The sequence below is a fragment of the Quercus robur genome, chromosome 2 (genome assembly GCF_932294415.1).
Source record: "Quercus robur chromosome 2, dhQueRobu3.1, whole genome shotgun sequence".
In the NCBI taxonomy this organism is placed as follows: Eukaryota; Viridiplantae; Streptophyta; class Magnoliopsida; order Fagales; family Fagaceae; genus Quercus; species Quercus robur.
The window spans coordinates 56346653-56367061 of NC_065535.1; the positions used below are offsets into that span (position 1 = coordinate 56346653).

Sequence of the window (20409 nt, forward strand, 5' to 3'; positions counted from 1 at the left end):
TCATTATTAATTTTAAATACCCATGACAAATAAATACAAAATATCTTATTGATCAAATATAATATACTATGTAATTAAAGTATATTAGAAGTTGATTCTCCAAAAAAAAAAAAAAAAAAAAAGAAGAAGATATTAGATGTTAATAGCAATACATCCAAGAGCTTTGTAGTTCAACTTATTGGCCCCTCATGATGTTTCCAAGACGTCCAAGATTCAAATCTCCCCTCTCTATAACTATCAAATTATCAACAAAAAAAAAAAAAAAAACCCTACCTACCATGTAATTGCTAAAAATCTTGTAGCTTAATAGTTAACCAACTCTCTTTTATTAGAGAACCATTGTTTGAACTCCAACACAAAACCTACTACAAAACTATCTTTTTCCCAAAGCTGAAAACCATCTCACTTCTCGCCAAGCTTATTGGATGATTTTAGTGAAACTGTCTCCTCATTCCTATCCAACCATACCTTTGAGTAAAGGTAGCAATTTGTGTTAGCGTGTCGAGTTCATGCATGGTTTTAAAAACCGAACTGGGCATCAAACCGTTTTTTTAAAAATTTTCAGTTCAACCTCGGTTTTTGCCCGATTTTTGACCGGTTGTTGAACGATTTTGGGGGGTTTTAACTGGACCGAACTGGCTCCTGGTTGAACCGGTCTGACCGATCAGTCCAACCCAGTTTTTAAAACTATGGGTTCATGTCGTGTCAACTCATAAGTATCCAACAATATGAGTCAACACTAACTGACATGTTTATTAAACGAGTCAAGATTCCTTAACCTTAACACGACCCTTTTATTTGTGTCGGCCTGTTTATCAGATTTGATTGATACAGGAACAGCAAGGTGGAAAACTGAAGTGATTGACAGCCTTTTTATTCCTCAAGAAGCTGAATTAATCAAGAGTATTCCTTTGAGTGCTACTCTACCAGCAGATAAAATTGTTTGGGCTGAAACTACCAATGGAAATTTCACTGTTAGGAGTGCTTATAAATTAGCGCCTAGTTTGTTTAAATCTACAACCTGTGGAACTACTTCTGATGGTAGTTTATTGAGGAAGTTTTGGAAGAAAATTTGGTCTTTGCCCGTTCCTCATAAGGTGCGACACTTTTGTTGGCGTGCTTGCCGTGACACTTTACCAACCAAAGTTAAGTTAAAGAGGCGTAATGTCATTGCTGAAGACCTGTGTGTTTGCTGTCATGGTATGGCTGAGACAACTGGTCACGTTTTTTGGGGCTGTACTAAAGCACAGGAGACTTGGGCTGCAACAAAATTACAACTTCTGCCTGCGGATGTTCATATTGACTCGTTTCAAGATCTACTATGGTTTGTCATGATGACTAATGCAGTTGGTGTGGAAAAATGTTCACAACTTGTAATTACTGCATGGGCACTCTGAAGTAACAAGAATGAGATTCATTATGGTGGTGAAGCCAAAACAGGTCCGGCCTTGGCTCTTTGGGCAGCAAATTATCTTCTGGAATATCGGTCTGCAGTGGATTTAGATACTGCTGTTGCATCAGACCCGATTTTGCACTTACCTGAAGCACAGCCACGGTTTGCAGTGGATTTAGATACTGCTGTTGCATCAGACCCGGTTCTGCACTTACCTGAAGCACAGCCACGGTCTCTGCACTCGGCCTGGTTACCTCTTTCAGCAGGTTTAATAAAAATAAATGTAGATGGAGCTCTATTTACATCAAAGAAGCAAGCGGGAATTGGTGTTGTGCAGAAAATTTAAAGCTCCATTGGGGACACTTGAAGTGGAAACTAAAGCCTATTGAGGCAGATCTGTTACTAGCAAGAAATTTGGGGTTGCGAGATGGGGTGTTGGAAGGTGATTCTTTGACAATATCCAATGCTGTCAAACGATCTGCACTATCGCCCACCTCTGTTGCTGCTATTGTGGAAGGCATTCATGAGTTAGGTGCTGAAATTGGTGTTGTCAATTTTTCTCATGTACGCAGGACTGGCAATAAGCCAGCCCACATTCTAGCAAGACAAGCTCAAAACCTTGTCAATGATATCATTTGGATTGAAGAGATTTCTTATTATATTCAACAAGCTCTTATCCAGGATGTTCTTGTATTGTGATGTTCTAATAATAGTTTCAGTGTGTTTTTAATAATAATAATAATAATAATAATAAAACTTTGATATGAATTATGAAAAACCAAACAAATAAATATTTTTAATATAAAATTTAAAATTAACAAGTAACTGCATCACAAATAATCATTCTAAACTAAAACAAATCTCATTATCATAAATAATCAATCATAATATGTCAAAGAAAATAAACCAAGACAACTAATAAATTTATATACCTCGGGCTTGAAGAGTAAAATATCATTTAATTAAACGGATTAGACAAGTTAAACGAATTCCATGTGATTGACACTAATCTAACCCGTTTATTAAATGGGTTAGTCGTGTAAACCCAAATATAACATGAACTCATTAAATCTCAACCCATAATCTGTTAATTTCATGTTGTGTCATGTTGGATTCACAAGTCATGTCTAATTTTGCCACCCCTACATTTGAGTCTAAAATGTATCAAATGAATCTCAGGTTCTTTAAAATATCAAGTGTTGAGTAGCGTCTAGGTTATTTGTCTATCATCTTTGCAGCTTGTGAGGTTGTGCCCACGCATGGAGCTGGTAATAAAATAAAGCAAAATGATGTGGTTGTATATTAACTGCGACAATTGAGTAAAAGAGATCTGTGTCAAAGAAACAGCATCGGATAATCTTAATGAAGATAACTTTACACACTTACATAAGTGAAAAGAAGTTTCTAATTTGACGCCCTAAATTTTGAATTTATATTGCCTGCAAAAATTACACTAACCATTGGTATAACATATCGCAAAAACCTATACTCAAAATGTTCCTAAAGCTATAACATATCGCAGACCCATTGGTAACAAAAACCCTAGTAAGGAAAAAAAAACAAAAAAAACAAATGGCTACAAACCAAAGTCCAGTTCAGCTCGCTTCAGCACAGATGTCACTCTCCTAAAAAATTCAGGTTCCTTTTCTTTGATATCATCAAGTGTGCTTGATTCATGCTCATCTGCCTAATTAGACAAGAAAACATAAAAAGAGAGTCATGAGATTTTCTAAAGCAAGCTCTTCAGGAAGGGAAAAAATAAAAAAGAAACAGCCAAATACTAGAACTGGCAAAAAAGATCGTCACGCTGTAAAGAGAAAATCGGTGCAACATTTCCTATATTGGCAAATAAATTCAATTAGCCACTACATTCCATTTTCGCATCACCTCAAATGGTGATTGATTTAATGTAGTTTGTAATGTCAATGCCTAAACAATAATGACCAAAACAATGTCACCCTCAACCTCTAGAGCTTAAATAGTAAATACTCTCTTCATGAGAGAGAGAGAGAGAGAGAGGCATAGGGAAGGGTAAATATCTTTCCATTATATTGAGCAGAATAAAAATATAAGAAAATGATGACTATAAGATAATTGAAGCGTAAGTACCAAAAAAATAAGACCATTGTAAAATATAGTCCCCCCCCCCCCCCGGGGGCCATAAACCCATTGTGATATAGTGAGACACTTAAGTTTTCAGCTTTTAGGAAAATGAGTTAAGTGGCAAAACAGTAATAAAACACACAAAATGGGACCCATACGGGTGACTTGTCTCGCTGAAGTCAGACAGCAGTAATTGTCACCAACAGCTCCTTGGTCCTTCACTCAAACTCATTTACCAACAGCCTAACACAGTAACACTAGAAGCAGAAACACAGTCTCATTGATTTTGCTTCATCTCTCTTGGTCTATCATCTCCCTCCGGCTCTCGGTCTTTCAAAGTAACGCATCCACCGGATCCTCCATTATTTGTATTTACCAGAAAACCCACAAACACATACACAACACTCCAGCCAAAAACAACCATTTTCATCCTCCAAAATCCACAAATCTCTTCTCCAAGTACAAGTCCACAACAATGCAATCTGCTCCCAACACACACAAAACCCAGAAGCAGGAATCCCACCAAACCTTTGAGGACAGAGAGAGAGAGAAAATGAGAGAGAGTATCAATTTGGAAAAATCCACACCGCAGGGAGAGAGAAAGGGCTGCCTGGAGAGAGAAGCGGCTGCCGATCTGTGGGTCTAGGGAGAGAGAAACGCATTGCTGTGTGGATTTCTGTGGGTTTGGCTTCTTTGGTTCAGTGGGTTTCTGTGGGGAGAGGAAAGAGGCAGTTGGCATACATGCAGGTTTTGAAGATAATGGGCAAATAGCCATTCTGACTAGTGGGACCCACCAAGTGAGTTAAAGTAGCTTTTTTGAAAAAGAAAACCAAGGGGATTTGGAGTGCCAAATACAGTTAGGAGAAAATAGATAGGCTTAAGGGGGATGGAGAGCTGTCTTCGAATCCGGAGGACATAGCCGAGTGTATTTCTCGCTTCTATAGGCAGCTCTATTATGAAGATGTGGTTAATAGACTTGTCCTTGATGACATGGAATTCTCTAGAAATTCTGAGGATGCTATTTGGTTCGATAGGCCGTTTGACGAGGAAGAGGTGTATGGGGTGATTAATGGTTTTAATGGTGATAAGGCTCCTGGCCTAGATGGTTTTTCCGTGGCTTTTTTCTAGTCTTGTTGGAGTGTGTTGAAAGAAGAGATTATGGAAGTTTTTCAGAACTTTCATATTCAAGCCGTATTTGAGAAGAGTCTTAATACTGCATTTCTTGCCCTTTCCTAAAAAGGCAAATGCTGTGGAGATCAAGGATTTCTGGCCAATTAGTTTAGTTGGTGGGATGTACAAGATTATTTCGAAGGTGTTGGCTAATCGGTTCCTAAGGGTGGCATATGGGCTTATTTCAAATTCACATAATGCATTTGTAAAAGGTAGACAACTCTTAGATTCCGTGTTAATTGCTTCTGAATGTATTGATAGTAGATTGAAGTCATATGATCATGTGAATTAGGGTTTTCTAATGTATATGTTGCAGTGTCGTGGGTTTTCAAAAAAGTGGAGAAAATGGATTATGTTTTGTATTTCTACTGTTAAATTTTCCATTTTGATTAATGGAAGTACTTTAAATTTCTTTGGAAGCTCTAAGGGGATTAGGCAAGGTCCTCTATCTCTGTTGCTCTTTGATGTTGTTATGGAGGCTTTGAGACATGGCTGCCAATGCTGGATAGTTTTCGGGCTTCTCTGTAGGTTCTACACCTAGTACTTCGATGTTGGTGTCTCATCTTTTATTTGCAAATGACACCCTTATTTTTTGTGATGCTAACCCTAATCAGCTGGTTACTTTGAGGGAGATTCAAACTAGATTTGAGGAGGTTTCAGGGTTAAGAATTAATTTGGAGAAGTCAGAGTTGGTACCAGTTAGTGAGGTACGTAATCTGGATGTGTTGGTGGGGCTATTGGGTTGTAGGCATTCTTCCCTTCCTTTGAAATATTTGGGATTTCCTTTGTGGGCTAAATTCAAGGAGTTGTCAATCTGGAATCCTATATTAGAGAAGATGGAACGAAGACTAGCAAGGTGGAAGAGGCTTTATTTATCTAGGGGGGGTTAAGTAACTCTTATTAAAAGTACTCTCTCCTCCTTACCTACTTATTTCCTTTCCATTCTTCCTATACCTAGGAAGGTAGGTAATCGCATGGAGAAATTATAGAGAGATTTCCTTTGGTGTGGTGTGAGTGGTGATTCTAAGTTACATCTGGTGAATTGGGCTAAGATTTGTAAGCCAATTCAGGTTGGGGGACTAGGTATTAGACGATTGAGAAGCTTTAACTCTGCTTTGTTGGGCAAGTGGTAATGGAGGTATGGTTTAGAGACAAATACGTTATGGAGGAGGGTTATAGAGGCGAAATATGTGAATAATTGGGGTGGTTGGTGCACAAAAAAGGTGACAAGTGCATATGGTGTTAGCCTTTGGAGGTTTATTAGAAGTGGCTGGCTGAACTTCTCTAAACTCCTACGATATGATGTAGGTGATGGTACTAGAGTGAAATTTTGGAAGCATGTGTGGTGTGGGGATTGTATCCTTAAAGAGGCTTTTCCAGATCTTTACTGACTTAGTACTTAGTAAGGCTAGGGACTCTTTAGTGGCGAAGGTTATGTGTTGGTCTGGTGGGAGGATTCATTGGAATTTCCACTTTTATCGTTCACCGCAGGATTGGGAGGAAGATTCTTTTAATCGGTTTATGGACATTTTTTACTCTTCGAAAGTGCAGGGGGTTGGCCCTAATAAGGTTTATTGGAAGCCAGTAAGGATTAGAGGTTTGAAGTTAAAGGTTTCTATCTTTCTTTCTACCCACCTATTCTTTCTTTCCCTTGGAGGTTGGTGTGGCAATCGAAGGTCCTTCCAAGGGTGGCTTTCTTTTCATGGTCAGCTTTGTTAGGTATGATTCTTACAACTGATAACTTTCGTAAAAGGCATATTATTGGTCTTGATTGGTATTACATGTGTAAGAGGTGTAGGGAGTCGGTGGATCATCTTTTGCTTCATTGCCCCATTGCTTTTGAACTGTGGTCTTTGGTGTTTTGTATGTTTGGACTTGATTGAGTTATGCCACATAAGGTATTTGAGTTGTTTGAGTCTTGGCAAGATAAATTCGGGCAACATCACAATATAGATTTTTGGAGACTTGTGCCACGTTGCTTGATGTGGTGTATTTGGAGTGAAAGAACTGCTAGATGCTTTGAGGGATGTGACCGGTCCTTGCTAGAGATTAAGTCTTTTTTCTTACATACTCTCCTTGCATGGAGTGTGGCTCTATCGCATTTTTCTTATTTATCTTTTACTTGGTCATTGTAATTTTGGTTCTTGATTTTTGCCCCATAGTACATCCTCAATGTACTCAAGTTGGCTATTTTTTTTCTTAATAAAATTTTTTCATTACCTACCCAAAAATAAAAATGAAAAAAAAAATTCTAATGGATAAAGCATTACCTTGAAACATCCAGATATAACACTATGACATGTTTTGCTAGAAAATTGGTGGCAGGCATAAGCCATCTGCTTAGTGGAACACATTTAGAAAATTCAGGTCATGTACTTATTGCTCAAGCACCTACATTTTGAGCTTTAATAGTTATGTGTGCTTTAATATACGAAGTGACAAGGGAGGAAAAAAGTGCAAGAAAAACACGACTAGGTAGTATTTTCTGTTTTTTGGGATGAGTTGCAATTAGTGTTATCTTCCATTGTATTAATGCCGCCAAAGTTACGTAATCTATTGATGGCTTCAAGATATCATGAGCACTCACTCATTCAATAAAATGACAATAAATGATATATACCTCGCTAAACTTTAATAGAATTAAGTTTGACACTGTCGCGGGCTTTTCCTGATCCCACCTGAAGAAATGGAGACAAGCTCAAAAATGTCAGTGATAAAATAGTCTACATTCACCATCAGGGCAACATCAATTTCGATAAGAAAGATAACACTACATGACAAACATGGTAGACATGGTGAAATTCAACAGGTTTAGATGATCATAGTTTAATAGCTCAATGCTCTTGTGCACATACTTAACCGCAATTTACTCTAGTTCAAATATTTGAGAAAGATTGCCTTAAGTAAAAATGATGGTATTTATGTTCAGAATAGAATCTAACTGCACCAAACTGCTCAATACAAGATTCCAAATCAAGGTGCCATAACTAAGAGAAAGACTGGAGAAAGGGCAAAACTCAGGTACACTTTCTTAGCTGCTGTATCATAGGTTCCTATGACAGCATTGACCAAGGCAGTACAAACAATATTACCATTTCCAATGACAATTGTTGGAAAGTAATGTAAATTTCACTTTCCAACAACAATAAAAGTCAATGCAACCATGTGTTTAAATTTAATTGGGGAACCTAAGGTACAAAACCTAAGAAACTGTACCCGAGTTTTACCAAAGAGAAATCAGCCAATGAAGTGAGAGAAAGAATGACAACCAGTGAATGAACAGTAGACAAGGCCCTGATAAGAGATAAATAGCAGAAAAGGAGTGGTCAAGCCAATCCTAATTAAGATCTTAGGCTTTGTTTGCTGAGTTGACTATATAGTTCATACACCAAAAGACTAATTTTATAACTTTAGTATTTCTTTTTAATATTCTCCCCCAAATGCTAGGCAAGGTTCAAAATGGTCAATTACATCCAATACAAATGCAAACTATACCTCACAAGCATTAATTCATTAACAGATCGCCACATTCCACGTCCGACATCTTTTGGAGACTGCTCTCTCGCACTTCGTCCATGCCACAACTCTTTTGCAACGTACATCACTTCTTCAATATCTACCTATAAAAAATGGCAACAGATTACACAAGCATTTAACTAAAAAGTTTAAAGGACTTTCCCATAAAATCAAAATTTAATAACTAGCATATGGTGCCATGACTCTTCTCATTTTTATAGGAGGCCAAACTCATTCCACCTTATACTTGTAACTTTTTCTTCCTGGTATCAAGTCCTTTGGCAACTCTTAAAAGAGGTATCAATTATTAAACAAAAATAAAAAAAAAATAAAAGATTGATAGCTAGAACCTTTTTTACTGACTAACTTGTAATTGGCCACTAATTCTCTCCTAAAGTCTTGGCATCTCCTCCCCTTTATTTCAATAAGAGGAGGGTGAGCTCATATATTCATACAGGCAGGTAAAACGTATCTACCTAACCCAACTGCACATGATGCATACAATAAATTTTACATAAAAGAATTAGAAGAGAGAGCTGATCACAAAATTTGGGACTAAGGCTTGTTGTGGTTGTTGATAAGAATTAGAAGAGAGAGAGAGAGAGAGAGTAAGAGAGGTCTTATCTGCTCCAAAGAACTAACAAACTTAATATTAAAAGAGCCTAAAAAGAGCTTTAGGAATTAGTCAGGTGCTAAGTGAACTCTAGATACCTTATTAGCAAATAAATAAATAAGAGCAATTTTGTTTAACAATAACTTATCAAGGGAAACTTCATACCTGGACTTCCATGGCTGTGCCATACAATGATTCCTCATGCTCAATGAGGCGTTGATGAAGCATCCGGTAATGATCCATGTCCAAATTTACCACAGGCTCTGTTTGGACTTGCACCCCTGCTAGTTGCGTCACAACATAGGAGGCCATTACTTGTCCAAAAATTGCAGGGACGGTTCCTAGAACAGGTATTATGCGAACCCTAAACCCTGGTACTATCTGATATAAGGATAAGAAGTTAGAATGTTTACAAATAGGGAGAAATTAATTAATTTTCTTGTACAATATCTAGTTTTGTTTTTTTCTTTTTTTTTTTGGTTGATAAGTAACGAATATTTTATTTAAAAAAAAAAGCTAGGTACACAAGGGGTGCAATAAAAAAGAATAACAAACAGCTCTCAAACTACAATGCTCAACCAAATCTAAAAGAGGAAAAAAAGGAGTTAATTACTTTTATGGATAAATACGCCAAATATCAGAATTCTTTGGAGTAAATTACTTTTTTGGGGAAAAAAAAAAAAAAGGTAACATATACTTCAAACTAACAAGTAAAACATTTGCACCTGATAGTCTGAGGGATTTTCTTCTTCTCCACTTGGTCCCTTAAATGGAAGCAGTTTTGCTTTAGGTTTCTCGAGCGAAAACACAACAGGAATGCCACCGTCAATGCCATGATCTCTCCTTAGTCGGTGTCTTACCTGAAACAGAGATTTGGGAAAAAGGAGTTGCATATTAATGCCTGTAATAATAATAACCAAAAAGCATGCAATCTTCACCTAGTAAATTAATGAAGGAAAAAGTAAATTTGTCCCAATACTTTTATATAAGTTGAGCGCCAACAAAAGTAGTTAATGTGAAATAAATGCAATCATAAACTGAAAATTATCATATACGCATATTACTAAGGAGCCTCCAATTTCCTTTTTTGTTTTTTGTGTGGAATAGAGGGAGGGTGGGGGTGGGTAAGGGGATTCCTTTTAAAGAAGACATATCTAGGTGATTCTCTTCTTTCACAACTTTTTTTATTTTACATGTACTTGAAAGATGCCTTGTCCTCCTCTCTTTTAGATTCTCCTCTCTTTTCAATACTCATTTCCTGTAAAAAATCAACACTACTTTATATATCCTTGGTACCATATGTTGATTAAAAAAATAAAGGGAAAATTACACTTCAACCACAAAAGGTTTGTGTCGTATTTGGTTTGCTAACTTGAAGTTCAACAAGTTGCACTTTACCCACTTATGGTCAACACCATTAGCTGTGTACACTCACTCATTCTCCAAAGTCCAGACATTAAAAAGATTGATATGAAGCACCCAAAGATAATCCCAGTTCTCCATCTCCTTCATGACCTCCAGTCCTTTTCATCAATGAAACTAATACGCTTCACAAGCGAGATCCTTACCAAGTGAACACTTAACACCTTTTGTATATTTGAGCCTTTTTTTCATTTAAATGGGAATCCTTTAATTTTAATTATACAAATCTTCTGTAAATCTGTTAGTTGGTACTTTCAGATTTAGAGGAATTTGTGGTGACATGAAGGCCAGTTGATGAGGATGATAGGAATTTGTGGTTTTGTTAGCTGGCCATCAAAACCACCACAGTCCAACCTTATAACCTGTCAAGACCCATTACCCGCTGCTCATAAAACCCCTAATCACCACCCCTAGGCCCTATCATTGGTGGGATAACACTGAACACCTCACTGTCATCCATAGCTCCCCTCCCCCCCCCCCCCCCCCCCCCACAAAAAAAAAAAAAAAAAAAAACCCCTCACCGACAGCACCAAAGTTTCAAACACCCAACTGCAGCCAACACCATGGGCAAAAGTCACCATTATGACACTCACCGCCCGAAAATCCAACACCCACCACCAGCCTACTCAGTTTCCCCACAACTCCATCATGGCACTAACACCATGTCACACCCATTTGTTTTGAAATGCAAACAAGAATTGCAACCTAGCAGCACTTGACCCCATAGTCCTAAATACCACCATGAACACATGGCCAACCACAGCAAAACACCGCCACCAACAGCAAGCCAACATCATTGCCAAGTGTGCCAACCTACACTTGCTACCCAAAATCCATCACCATCACATCTACATTCTGGAAACAAACCAGCCACCAATCCAATGCCCGCCACCAGCTGTTACTCAATTTCCCCACAACCCCATCATAGCACTAACACCACATTGCACTCTTTTTTTTTTTTGGAAATGCAAGAAAGAATTTCAAACTAGCAGCACTCAACTCCATAGCCCTAACACACCCCATGAGCCAATGTCCAACAACAGTGAAACCAACATCACCATCTGCCTATGCCTGCTACCCAAATCTATCGCCACCCATCCACAATAACAGTGGAGGCTTATGAGGCTTACAAGCAAATAAAGCTTGAGTCGAAAGCTATATTATAATGCCTATGGTGGGTGGTTCAAGGGTTCTGGTTTGTGGGGGCAATGGTAATAATCTTAGGTGGGGTAAAGAGCAAACTCAGACCATACCACAAGCAGAGAAAGTATAATTACCCCAAAAATAAAATACATAAACAAGATGGCACATATCCATATTTAGGAAGTCTAACAGATAAATTATAGCACACCTGAGATACACAGAATACTTAAATCAAGTTTGTAACAAAGATACATGCATATGTACACAAAGTGCACACATTCAAAAAAAAGAATTGCATTTACTTATTTATTTTTTATAAACACTCAAATACAAAGATATTGATTATAAGTATATACTAAACGATTATTTCATTTTATTTTTTTTAATTGATAAATATGAGCTACAAAATATCTAAGTTCCAAAATGCATAAGACCTTAGTTTTCATGTTTTATAAATGGGCATCTTTTACGCAACATGGTTCTGCAAAAAAACAATCAGACAGAAGCATATTCAAAACTGCCGAACAGCTTAAAATTTGTTGATAAGAAAAATGAAAAAATCATTACCGCACGAGATAGCGGGTCATTTGTTGACTCTTTCAAATCAGCAACACGTATTCTTGTTGGATCAGCTCTTGCACCAGCTCCTGTTGCAGATAGAACTTTCAGACCCCTACGTACACATGCAGCAAGAAGTGCCACCTATTACATATAACAAATCAACAAATTAAAAATTGAAACTTCATTACTATCATAATTCTTGTTTGGAACACAGCAGTGAATTATAATGACAGAGGGGCAGCTGGAGAAAAATAATTTTTTGGCTTGTGTAGACTTGTAAAGACATTGTTTTCAGGTGCAGACCAAATTTTGTAGAAAATGTCCAATGTCATTCTCACATCATTGTCATATGCATCTAAATCAAGTCTTGCTAGCATGGCCCTTCCCAAAAAAATTAATCCATATACAAAAGGAAGAACCCATATCCACAATTCGGATACAATAGAATTTTTTTTATCAGTGCCTCCATATCATCAAATCATAAATTTGCAAAATTTCTTACACTCAAGGCTGAAAACAGCATCATATTACATTGGATCAAATGATCATATAAAGCACATATATACGTACAAACCAATGTTAAATGGACTCCAGTGTCAGGTGCTGGCATGTCCCCAAGTGTATAACCCACTTAATAATCCAGTTAAAGTTACATTTCCTCTCTCTCTCTCTCTCTCTCTGCAAGGAGGTGTAGGGTTAGGGGGCTAGTATATGTTGAATTTGTTTGAAGTTCAGGTTTTATTTGGTTTTTAGTGAGTGAGAAAGAAAGGAGATTGGAGATGATGAGGAGGTGATTGGGATGGACATCCAAGCTAGGTAGAAGGGTACACGGATGTGGCTTATGGAGAAGTATTCAAATGGGATGGGAGGAATTTAGCAAAAATATTCGGTTCTAGGTAGGGGTGGGCAATAGAGTTAAGCTTTGGACAGATCAATGGTGTGGGGAGTCTCCACTTCAATTGTCTTTTCCGAATGTGTTTGGGATGGCTTCCAATAAAGAGGCATCAGTGGCCTCTTCTCTTGAAAGATTGGGGATAGAAGAACGGAGAAGTTGGGATGTTCATTTTATTCGGAGACCAAATGATTGGGAAATGGGTGGTGTGGATGATTTTCTCTGCACCTTGGGTTCGAATCTACCTCCCACTGAGAATGGAGATCGTGTGCGATGGAAGTTGACAAAGAATGGAGACTTTGATGTTCAATCGTTTTACAATAAGTTAAGAAGTCCTTTGCCCATAACTTTTCCTTGGAAAGGTGTATGGAAGATTAAGGCTCCTCGGCGTGTTTCCTTCTTTGTGTGGACTGCTGTGTGGGATAAGATCCTTACAAGTGATAATTTGAGGGATAGAGGGATGGATTTTGTTGACTGGTGCATTATGTGCCGTTGTAATGGGGAAACGGTGGATCATTTGCTTCTTCATTGTGGTAAGGCTCATAGGTTGTGGAGTTTGGTGTTTAGATCTTTTGGGATTTCATGGGTCTTGCCAAGAACGGTTGCAGATACTCTCTTTGGTTGGTGGAATTGGCTTGGAAAACATTCGTTTAGCATTTGGAATTTAGCTCCTTTGTGTTTAATGTGGTGTCTTTGAAGGGAGCGAAATTGGAGGACTTTTGAGGACTTGGAAAGCTCGGATGACCAATTATTGGCGTCTTTCAGAAGCTCCCTTTTTGATTGGTCTAGGGCTTGGGGAATCACCTCTAGTGACTCTCTTCCTATGTTCCTTAGCTCTCTCCTTTGTATTTAGTATCTTTTCCTTTCTTTTTTCTCTCTTCTTTTTCTTTCCTATCTGTATTTTTCTCGCTGCCTTATGTTTTTCTGCATAAGGCAGTGTTCTTGAATATATATCCTTATTACTTATCAAGAAAAAGATGATGAGGAGGTGAGGAGCTTTTGATAACTGTGAAGAGAGAAGAGAACCCCTAACTGAAAGAAAACACACACACACACACAAACACACACACACACATATATATATATTTACATATATTTAAGGGCATTTATGTAAATATACTTGAAGTGGGGAAACTAAAACCCATCCCTGCCTCACCATCGAGTCAATATATTTCACCTTGCCCTTACCCTGCCACTACATCAAATTGGGGAAAACCCGCTGCCTTCACGGGTGGAAGCAAGGGGAAAAATTGCCGCCCCCCTAAATGCACGTGTATACTACTAAGAAAAAACCAAACTATTCCTATTCATGCTTGCAACAATGGAATAATCTCAAAACTAATAGATTGCATCTTATAGTGTTCAAATATGATTTTTACATATGATGAAGCTCAATTTGCAACAATTGAATGAAAGAGTGTGTTCCATATAAGCAAAACTGGAAGATTTGTCTTTTATGCAAGAAACTTTGGATAAGTAGCAGTTGCTATTGTGGCTAAATATCTTTGCCAAAATAAAGTTGATCAAGAACTTAGATGTTTTAAGTTAGATATAATTTTATCCCGACCATTGTTGAAAAACATTGCACCCGTTACCCCTTCAAAATCTGATAGATGTGGCCCTGCCTAGTTGCTGTTAAACCAACTTTGATTGGGTGTTAGTTCAATGCAACAAGGAGTTGCACTAAAGAGAGAAATCCAGCCTTACATTTCACCCCATGTTCGATTTCAAGACCAGCTAAAAGAATGCATTACAAGGGCAACAGAGATCACAACTGACCAAGGTGAGCATAAGGTTGATCATGGAAAAGTCAAGACCATGGAAGATACTGAAGTTATGGCTATGGATCAATTCAAGAAGGATTTAAAGTTGAAAAGACTTTCAAGCATTGATTTTATTATTCCAAATGAATTTAATGATATGGAGTGAAAAATATATTCTTTATCTTTAATGCTTCCGTAGGTGTTTGAAGAATGGGTGCAAGTTTCAAGTTTAATAGTTAATACTTTAACACTTCAAAACCCAAGGCCAAGTTTTTCCCACCTGCGGAACAATGATGAAACGATAGAAGATTGATTTGCTACTACTTTGCATATTCACTAATTCAAGACATATTAATGAGTCTTTTAAGGTTAAAACAGTTTTTAATTTAGATTTTATTATATTAGTTATGGTCCATTTTGTATTCAAGGGTTAAACTATAATTTCTGCAATTCTTGCTAATTAAGGTCCAAAAACTAGTATTAAATTATTTGAGTATTCAACAGTAGTAATTTTGGTGCAGGTAAAACTAAATTCATGAATGTTAATCATAGTTATAGGCAAGAAAAGTTACCTTTGTATCAATGTTATCGATGCAGTCCAAAACAAAATCAGGGTTTCCCGAAAGAATTTCTTCTTCAGATGATGCATCATATAATAGCACTTTTGCATCTATATGGCACTCTGGGAAGATTGATAGGAAATGCTCTTTGAGGCACTGGGCTTTTGGAATGCCAACATCTGCTCTTGTTGCAACAGCGTGTCGGTTAAGTGATGAAAGTGATACCTTCTCATGTAATTAATGAATGAGTACATATATCTTATGAATCTAATCAAATAAATTCTAATCAATGCAAATATGAAAGCAAAAATCAATACTCCTTTTTTTTTTTTCTACTAATGTCAGTCTTCTATCATTACTAGCATTCTTAAGAGTTAGGAGGGACCATTTTGTCCACAACAAATAAAAAATTTATAAAATTACTGAAAAGTAATTAAAAGTAAAGTGCTTCATGGAACCAGTGTGCCGTATGTTCGGAATATTATCAAAACACGATTGATCATCCAGTTAATGCAAGCTATCATGTGAAAAAGTCATCTTTGCTGGTAGATTTGAACAGCTTTTACCATATATCAAAAATTTGGTCAAAGTTTCATGTTCTGGATAGTGTTGAAAGAGCAATAAAGGTATGAAATCAATTCCATAAATTTTTTCCAATTTTCCAACTTAGGGGGGAAAAAAAGTGGATGTGTTTTTTCCTTTTCTTATTTTCAAGAGTGGTACCCCGGGGGGGGGGGGGGGGGGGGGGAGGAGAGAAAAAAATTATGAGAAACTGTTCTAGAGAAGCACTCAGAAATTCACAAGGTAGGGAGGAAAGTTTTAGTTCCTCTTCAGTTGGGTAGCTTAAATCATATCGTATCATAAAGGAATCCGAAACAAATAAGTCAACTAGAAGTAATTTAAAGTTCACCTTCAAGTTAAACTATGACACTAATAAGGTAAAAAATCATGGATCTTATAGAGTACCATTTTTTTGTAGTACATCACAACAATAAATTATCATCATTTAAGTGCATTTTAATAACCGGTTACTTTCTAGTTTAGGTATCAAAGATCCATGTCCTATTGCCAAGCTGGATGATGAACACACATCAAACAATTCAAACCACTATTTGATGCAAATATGCATTCATTAAAAACAATAATTAGCCAGTGGTTTAAATCCCTTCTTTACATGAAAATTTCTGTAAAATAGACACTAAGGGAAATCTCATCAGATATTTCTCAGTTTAGTAAAATAAACTAAAAGAAAGCTTCATGTGTGGATTTAGCATAGGAGTAGACACACCAACATGGTGAAATGTGTATTATAGAGGTATGAAAAACAATAAGAGAACACAAACATTAAAAAGAAAAAAAAAAAAAAAAAAAAAGGGACAAAATCAAAGAGAGACATCACAGAATATACCTGGTCAAAGTCCACAAGGAGAAGCCTGCCAACCCCCGATCTCAGAAGCATAGATGCTGCATGACTACCCACCCCCCCAAGACCAATGACCACAACATAGGATGCAGTCACTTTCTGTTGAGACTCAAGGCCGAAGAATTGAATGTTCCTAATAATAGCAGAAAAGTAACAACTCCAATTATGCTAACAGTTAACAACATCAAAATAGCAATCCACTCAGAGAAAGATCCCACTCCCACACAGTTGCCATCGCATTCTATCCAGGCCTTCACATGTTGGTAAATTAGATAAAATCCTTACAATGAATTGATTGAGGAAGCATCACATCAGAGTGTTGGACCGGTGTTGTATGTGTGAAAAGAGCAGGGAAACTACAGATCACTTACTACTCCATTGTGAAGTAGTCAATGAACTTTGGGATATGATCTCATGTTTACTTAGAGTGCAGTGGGTCATGCTTAGATGGGAGGTGAATTTACTCCCTTATTGGAAAAGAAAATTTGGTAGGCACCATAATGCAAACATGTAGAATGCCATTCCCTTATGCATCATGTAGTATATTTGGGGAAAATGCAATGTGTGTAATTTTGAGACTACAAGAAAACAAGTTTAAAGTAGAAGCTTTTAGTGTTGAAGACCCTCTATGATTGGAAAGCTGCTAATGGCTGTTTTCTTTTTCAAAATTGTTAGAAATTATCAATCTTTTTTTCTTTTCATGATTTCTTGGTGTTTATCTTGTATATTTCATGTGTACATAGGTTGTACCCCTTTGCACTCTTAACGAATTCTGTTTACTGGTAAAAAAATAATAATAATAACTTAATTGGTGACACCAATAGTACCTGGTCAATTGTTCAGAAACTATCTCATCTTTTAGAAGGTTTAAACCAGCCATCCCATGGTTCTGGTTCCCAGAAACTGTGCAGCCTTTAGCATTCTCAGATACAAGTCCATTCCCTTCGATAACAATTATAAGAAATATAGAATTACAGTTGATTAGTCACTAAAAAATAAAAATCACATATAAAAACCATGTAAGAAAAATAAAAACCAGTTAGTTGTTAGTGACATAGAAAGCCACCATTTTTAGGTGATAAAGGTCAAATTAGGAATCTATCTTCGTGTTATTGTGCTGGGCTTTAGGATGGGAAAAGTTATGTCTTGGACTTTGTTATAGTGAGAGAAAGGCTTTAGGGTTTCTAGATTGAGTTAGGATTGGAAAATATATAATTTTGGTGACTGAAAGAGACTGGGAGTCGAGGTATCCACTCCCTGGTAATTCTCAAGAATCTCAACAGCAACAAGATAAGGATTTTAGGGTTGTTTTCAGGGGTTATTTGATGGCAAATAGTTAGAAAAAAAAAAGTAGGCTTTTAGGGTTTTCACAAGGAGAGGAAAGGGTGTGATTTGGGTCAAAAACAGGGAAGAAAAGATAGAAATTTGTTGTAATTCAACTTATCAAAAAATAATTTGTTGTAATTCAGGGGGATGGACTGTTTTAACAATAACATGAACAATAGCAGCGCACCAAAGAGGGAGAACACTTTAGGCACTCAACCTCAATCCACGAATCACTTTTGAAAAAATAAAATAAAATAAAAACTATAAAAAAAACCAACTTTGTCATTCCATATCAAACCACGAATTACTTTATATTCTATTAATCAAGTCTAAATTCTTTTTAACAGTGAATAATATTGATAACAACTCATTGACTCTTAATTTGACTGGCAAACAATAGGAAAACCCAATAAAATGTTCCTCAAACTATCATGAAAAATCTGAAAATAATCTACCCCAAAAATAAAATTATGCACATGAATTTATAAAAGTTCAAGATCTGCCCTTACACATAAAAATGTCTATAACTCGTAATTTTTTTTTATTGGTTCCTAGAACTCATAGATTAATAATTTAATAATCGTGTTAAAAGCTATTTTCACCCAGTGACTTGACTTCAAAATCATACGAGACTCATGTCAATCCAATTTTATGCTAAGCTTCACACAAGAAAAGCTTTAAGTCGCCAAAACTGAAATTTACTGCAACTTGACATTTCTTCCATGGCTGCATGATCAGGTCTTTGCACTATGTGTGGGCATAGGGGTTGGCTTGGGGGAGGGGGGAGGGTGAAGAAATAAACAAGAAGAAATACGATGCCAATTAGCTCCAACTCAAATTGCAAATCCTTCTTCCATGATAACAGTGATGGAAGGTGAGGTCCTATGTTCAAGGCCCACAAGGTGTGTGTGTGAAACTAATCAATTAAAGTTAAAAAATAAAAATCTCATACTCCTCCAAATTTTGGCATACATTATACCTAGAATTTTTTACATCCTTCTTCTCTACTTCTACTCTTTAATTTTTTAATCATAAAAGGTGTGCCAGAATGGTGTTAGTTAGTACTAAGACAACTCCTCATTGTTGAATCTTTTTTCTTTTTCTTTTTCTTTTTTTGTATAATTTTTCTCCATAATTTACCAGTCATGTTCTTCCTAACTAAGATTTCACAGTTTTTGAAAGAAAAATAATACAGAAAACAGTTTTTACATGCAAAGACGGTAACTATTTATTTACAAAACAACAAAGCTATCAAAGTTCAGAGCAGATAAACTCTTTGTAATACACCAAACCCAAAATGCAATAACACCAAAATTGCTACATATCAAAGTCAAGCAAATACATGTCATACTCATAAATATAGGTTTCATCATATGCCTACATAGCACCATAAGCAACCAAAAATAAGGCCACTTTGACTGGAATATCTAAGTGCAAGGTGGCTCTACAATCTATATCTATTATAATTGCCAAACCTTTGTTTTCGGCAAAAGCTTCGCATAGAGGCCAAACCTATTATTTTAAATCAATTGAATAAAGTTAGTCACTAGATCACTTACTATTAATTTCAATAGCCTTTTCCTCCCATTGCTTTGCAACACTTCTGCAATGATACACAACCAACCTTAGCCAAAAGTAATGAAAATCTGCATATGATGCATAATATAGTAAATATCTTGATTTTTATAGTTCTTGCAATGCTGGTAGTGCAATTATAAAAAATATAAAAGCAAACAAAATTTGGATCATTTTCTTTCCTATGAATATGATTTTGCCTTTTCTTTTAACACTGAATCGTGAAACTTCATTCAACAAAGCCAAATAGCTCCATTTAGTTTTTTTTCCCAGGAAACTGAAGTAAAAGAGAGAAAAGAGAAGAAAGTTTGTAATTTGATTTTCCTGAGTTTTAGGCTAAGGAAATGAAAAGAGTGAGAATTTGAAGAAAAAATTATATATATTGGCAGCGAAGCGGAGACAAAGTAAAGTAAATGAATGACTAGCCTTGGAAGAAGCTTGAGAAGAAAGACTGTGGAAACAGAGCCCAAAACAACTCCAGCTCCCACCAAACCTAACCATTTTACTCTCTCCTCCATTTTCCTTCTCCTTTTCTACGATCCCAAACAAAGCTGAAAAGCAGGGGTTACTGCAATTGGGGCACTCTGAGAAATTAGTAGGGTTTTGAGATCGTACATGTCACTTATTCGAAAATAAATATATAAATAAGGCCAAAAGGTAAAAAAAATTATATTATTAATTATAGTGTGCATTTGACATGTATGAAATTTGCCAATTTATTTTATTATTTAGTTTATTTCTATTCATGAGTTCCACTATATTTTTTTGGTATTATTCATGGGTCTCACTGTACTATTTCAACTAACTTTTACCTTTATATACAGTAATTTCAACAAAAACTTTTTAATTTCAACAAAATAAACGAATTCCAAATAAGTCACAATTATTCTCACACCAATTTTACAATTTCTTGAGTAAGTGGAAGTGTTCGATGAAAAGTTGTGAATTC

General features: G+C 36.4%; 2 protein-coding genes across 3 annotated transcripts; one reads left to right on the plus strand and one right to left on the minus strand.

Moving 5' to 3' along the window:
- The first annotated feature begins 689 nt into the window (after positions 1–689).
- Positions 690–2092, plus strand: LOC126700912 (uncharacterized). The gene is made up of 4 exons (XM_050399078.1): positions 690–693; positions 835–1324; positions 1400–1624; positions 1681–2092. The coding sequence occupies exons 1-4, from the start codon at positions 690–692 to the stop codon at positions 2090–2092; spliced, it is 1131 nt and encodes a 376-aa protein (XP_050255035.1).
- Positions 2093–2411: 319 nt separating this feature from the next.
- Positions 2412–20067, minus strand: LOC126714106 (tRNA threonylcarbamoyladenosine dehydratase). 2 transcript variants are annotated; one of them, XM_050414106.1, is made up of 12 exons: positions 19887–20067; positions 19445–19488; positions 17387–17501; positions 16545–16692; positions 15149–15361; positions 11928–12062; positions 9521–9655; positions 8961–9176; positions 8162–8286; positions 7287–7344; positions 2978–3080; positions 2412–2699 (listed from the first exon to the last, which is right to left on the minus strand). In XM_050414106.1, the coding sequence occupies exons 1-12, from the start codon at positions 19976–19978 to the stop codon at positions 2620–2622; spliced, it is 1464 nt and encodes a 487-aa protein (XP_050270063.1). In that variant the 5' UTR covers positions 19979–20067; the 3' UTR covers positions 2412–2619. The 2 variants fall into 2 exon arrangements, with proteins under 2 accessions (XP_050270063.1, XP_050270064.1); XM_050414107.1 differs by lacking the exon at positions 2412–2699 and adding an exon at positions 2725–2832.
- Between the last annotated feature and the right edge of the window lie 342 nt (positions 20068–20409).

Bases quoted from the DNA above. Each gene is read 5' to 3' on its own strand.
- LOC126700912 (XM_050399078.1), top strand. The intron at 1,325-1,399 runs GTTTGTCATGAT...GGCACTCTGAAG, and splicing joins TCGTTTCAAGATCTACTATG to TAACAAGAATGAGATTCATT. The intron at 1,625-1,680 runs GTCTCTGCACTC...AAATAAATGTAG, and splicing joins TTACCTGAAGCACAGCCACG to ATGGAGCTCTATTTACATCA.
- LOC126714106 (XM_050414106.1), bottom strand. From the start codon at position 19,978: ATGGAGGAGAGAGTAAAATGGTTAGGTTTGGTGGGAGCTGGAGTTGTT. The intron at 3,081-7,286 runs GTATATATCATT...TTGTCTAATTAG, and splicing joins TTCTATTAAAGTTTAGCGAG to GCAGATGAGCATGAATCAAG. The intron at 2,700-2,977 runs GTTTGTAGCCAT...CAATTGTCGCAG, and splicing joins GCGAGCTGAACTGGACTTTG to TTAATATACAACCACATCAT.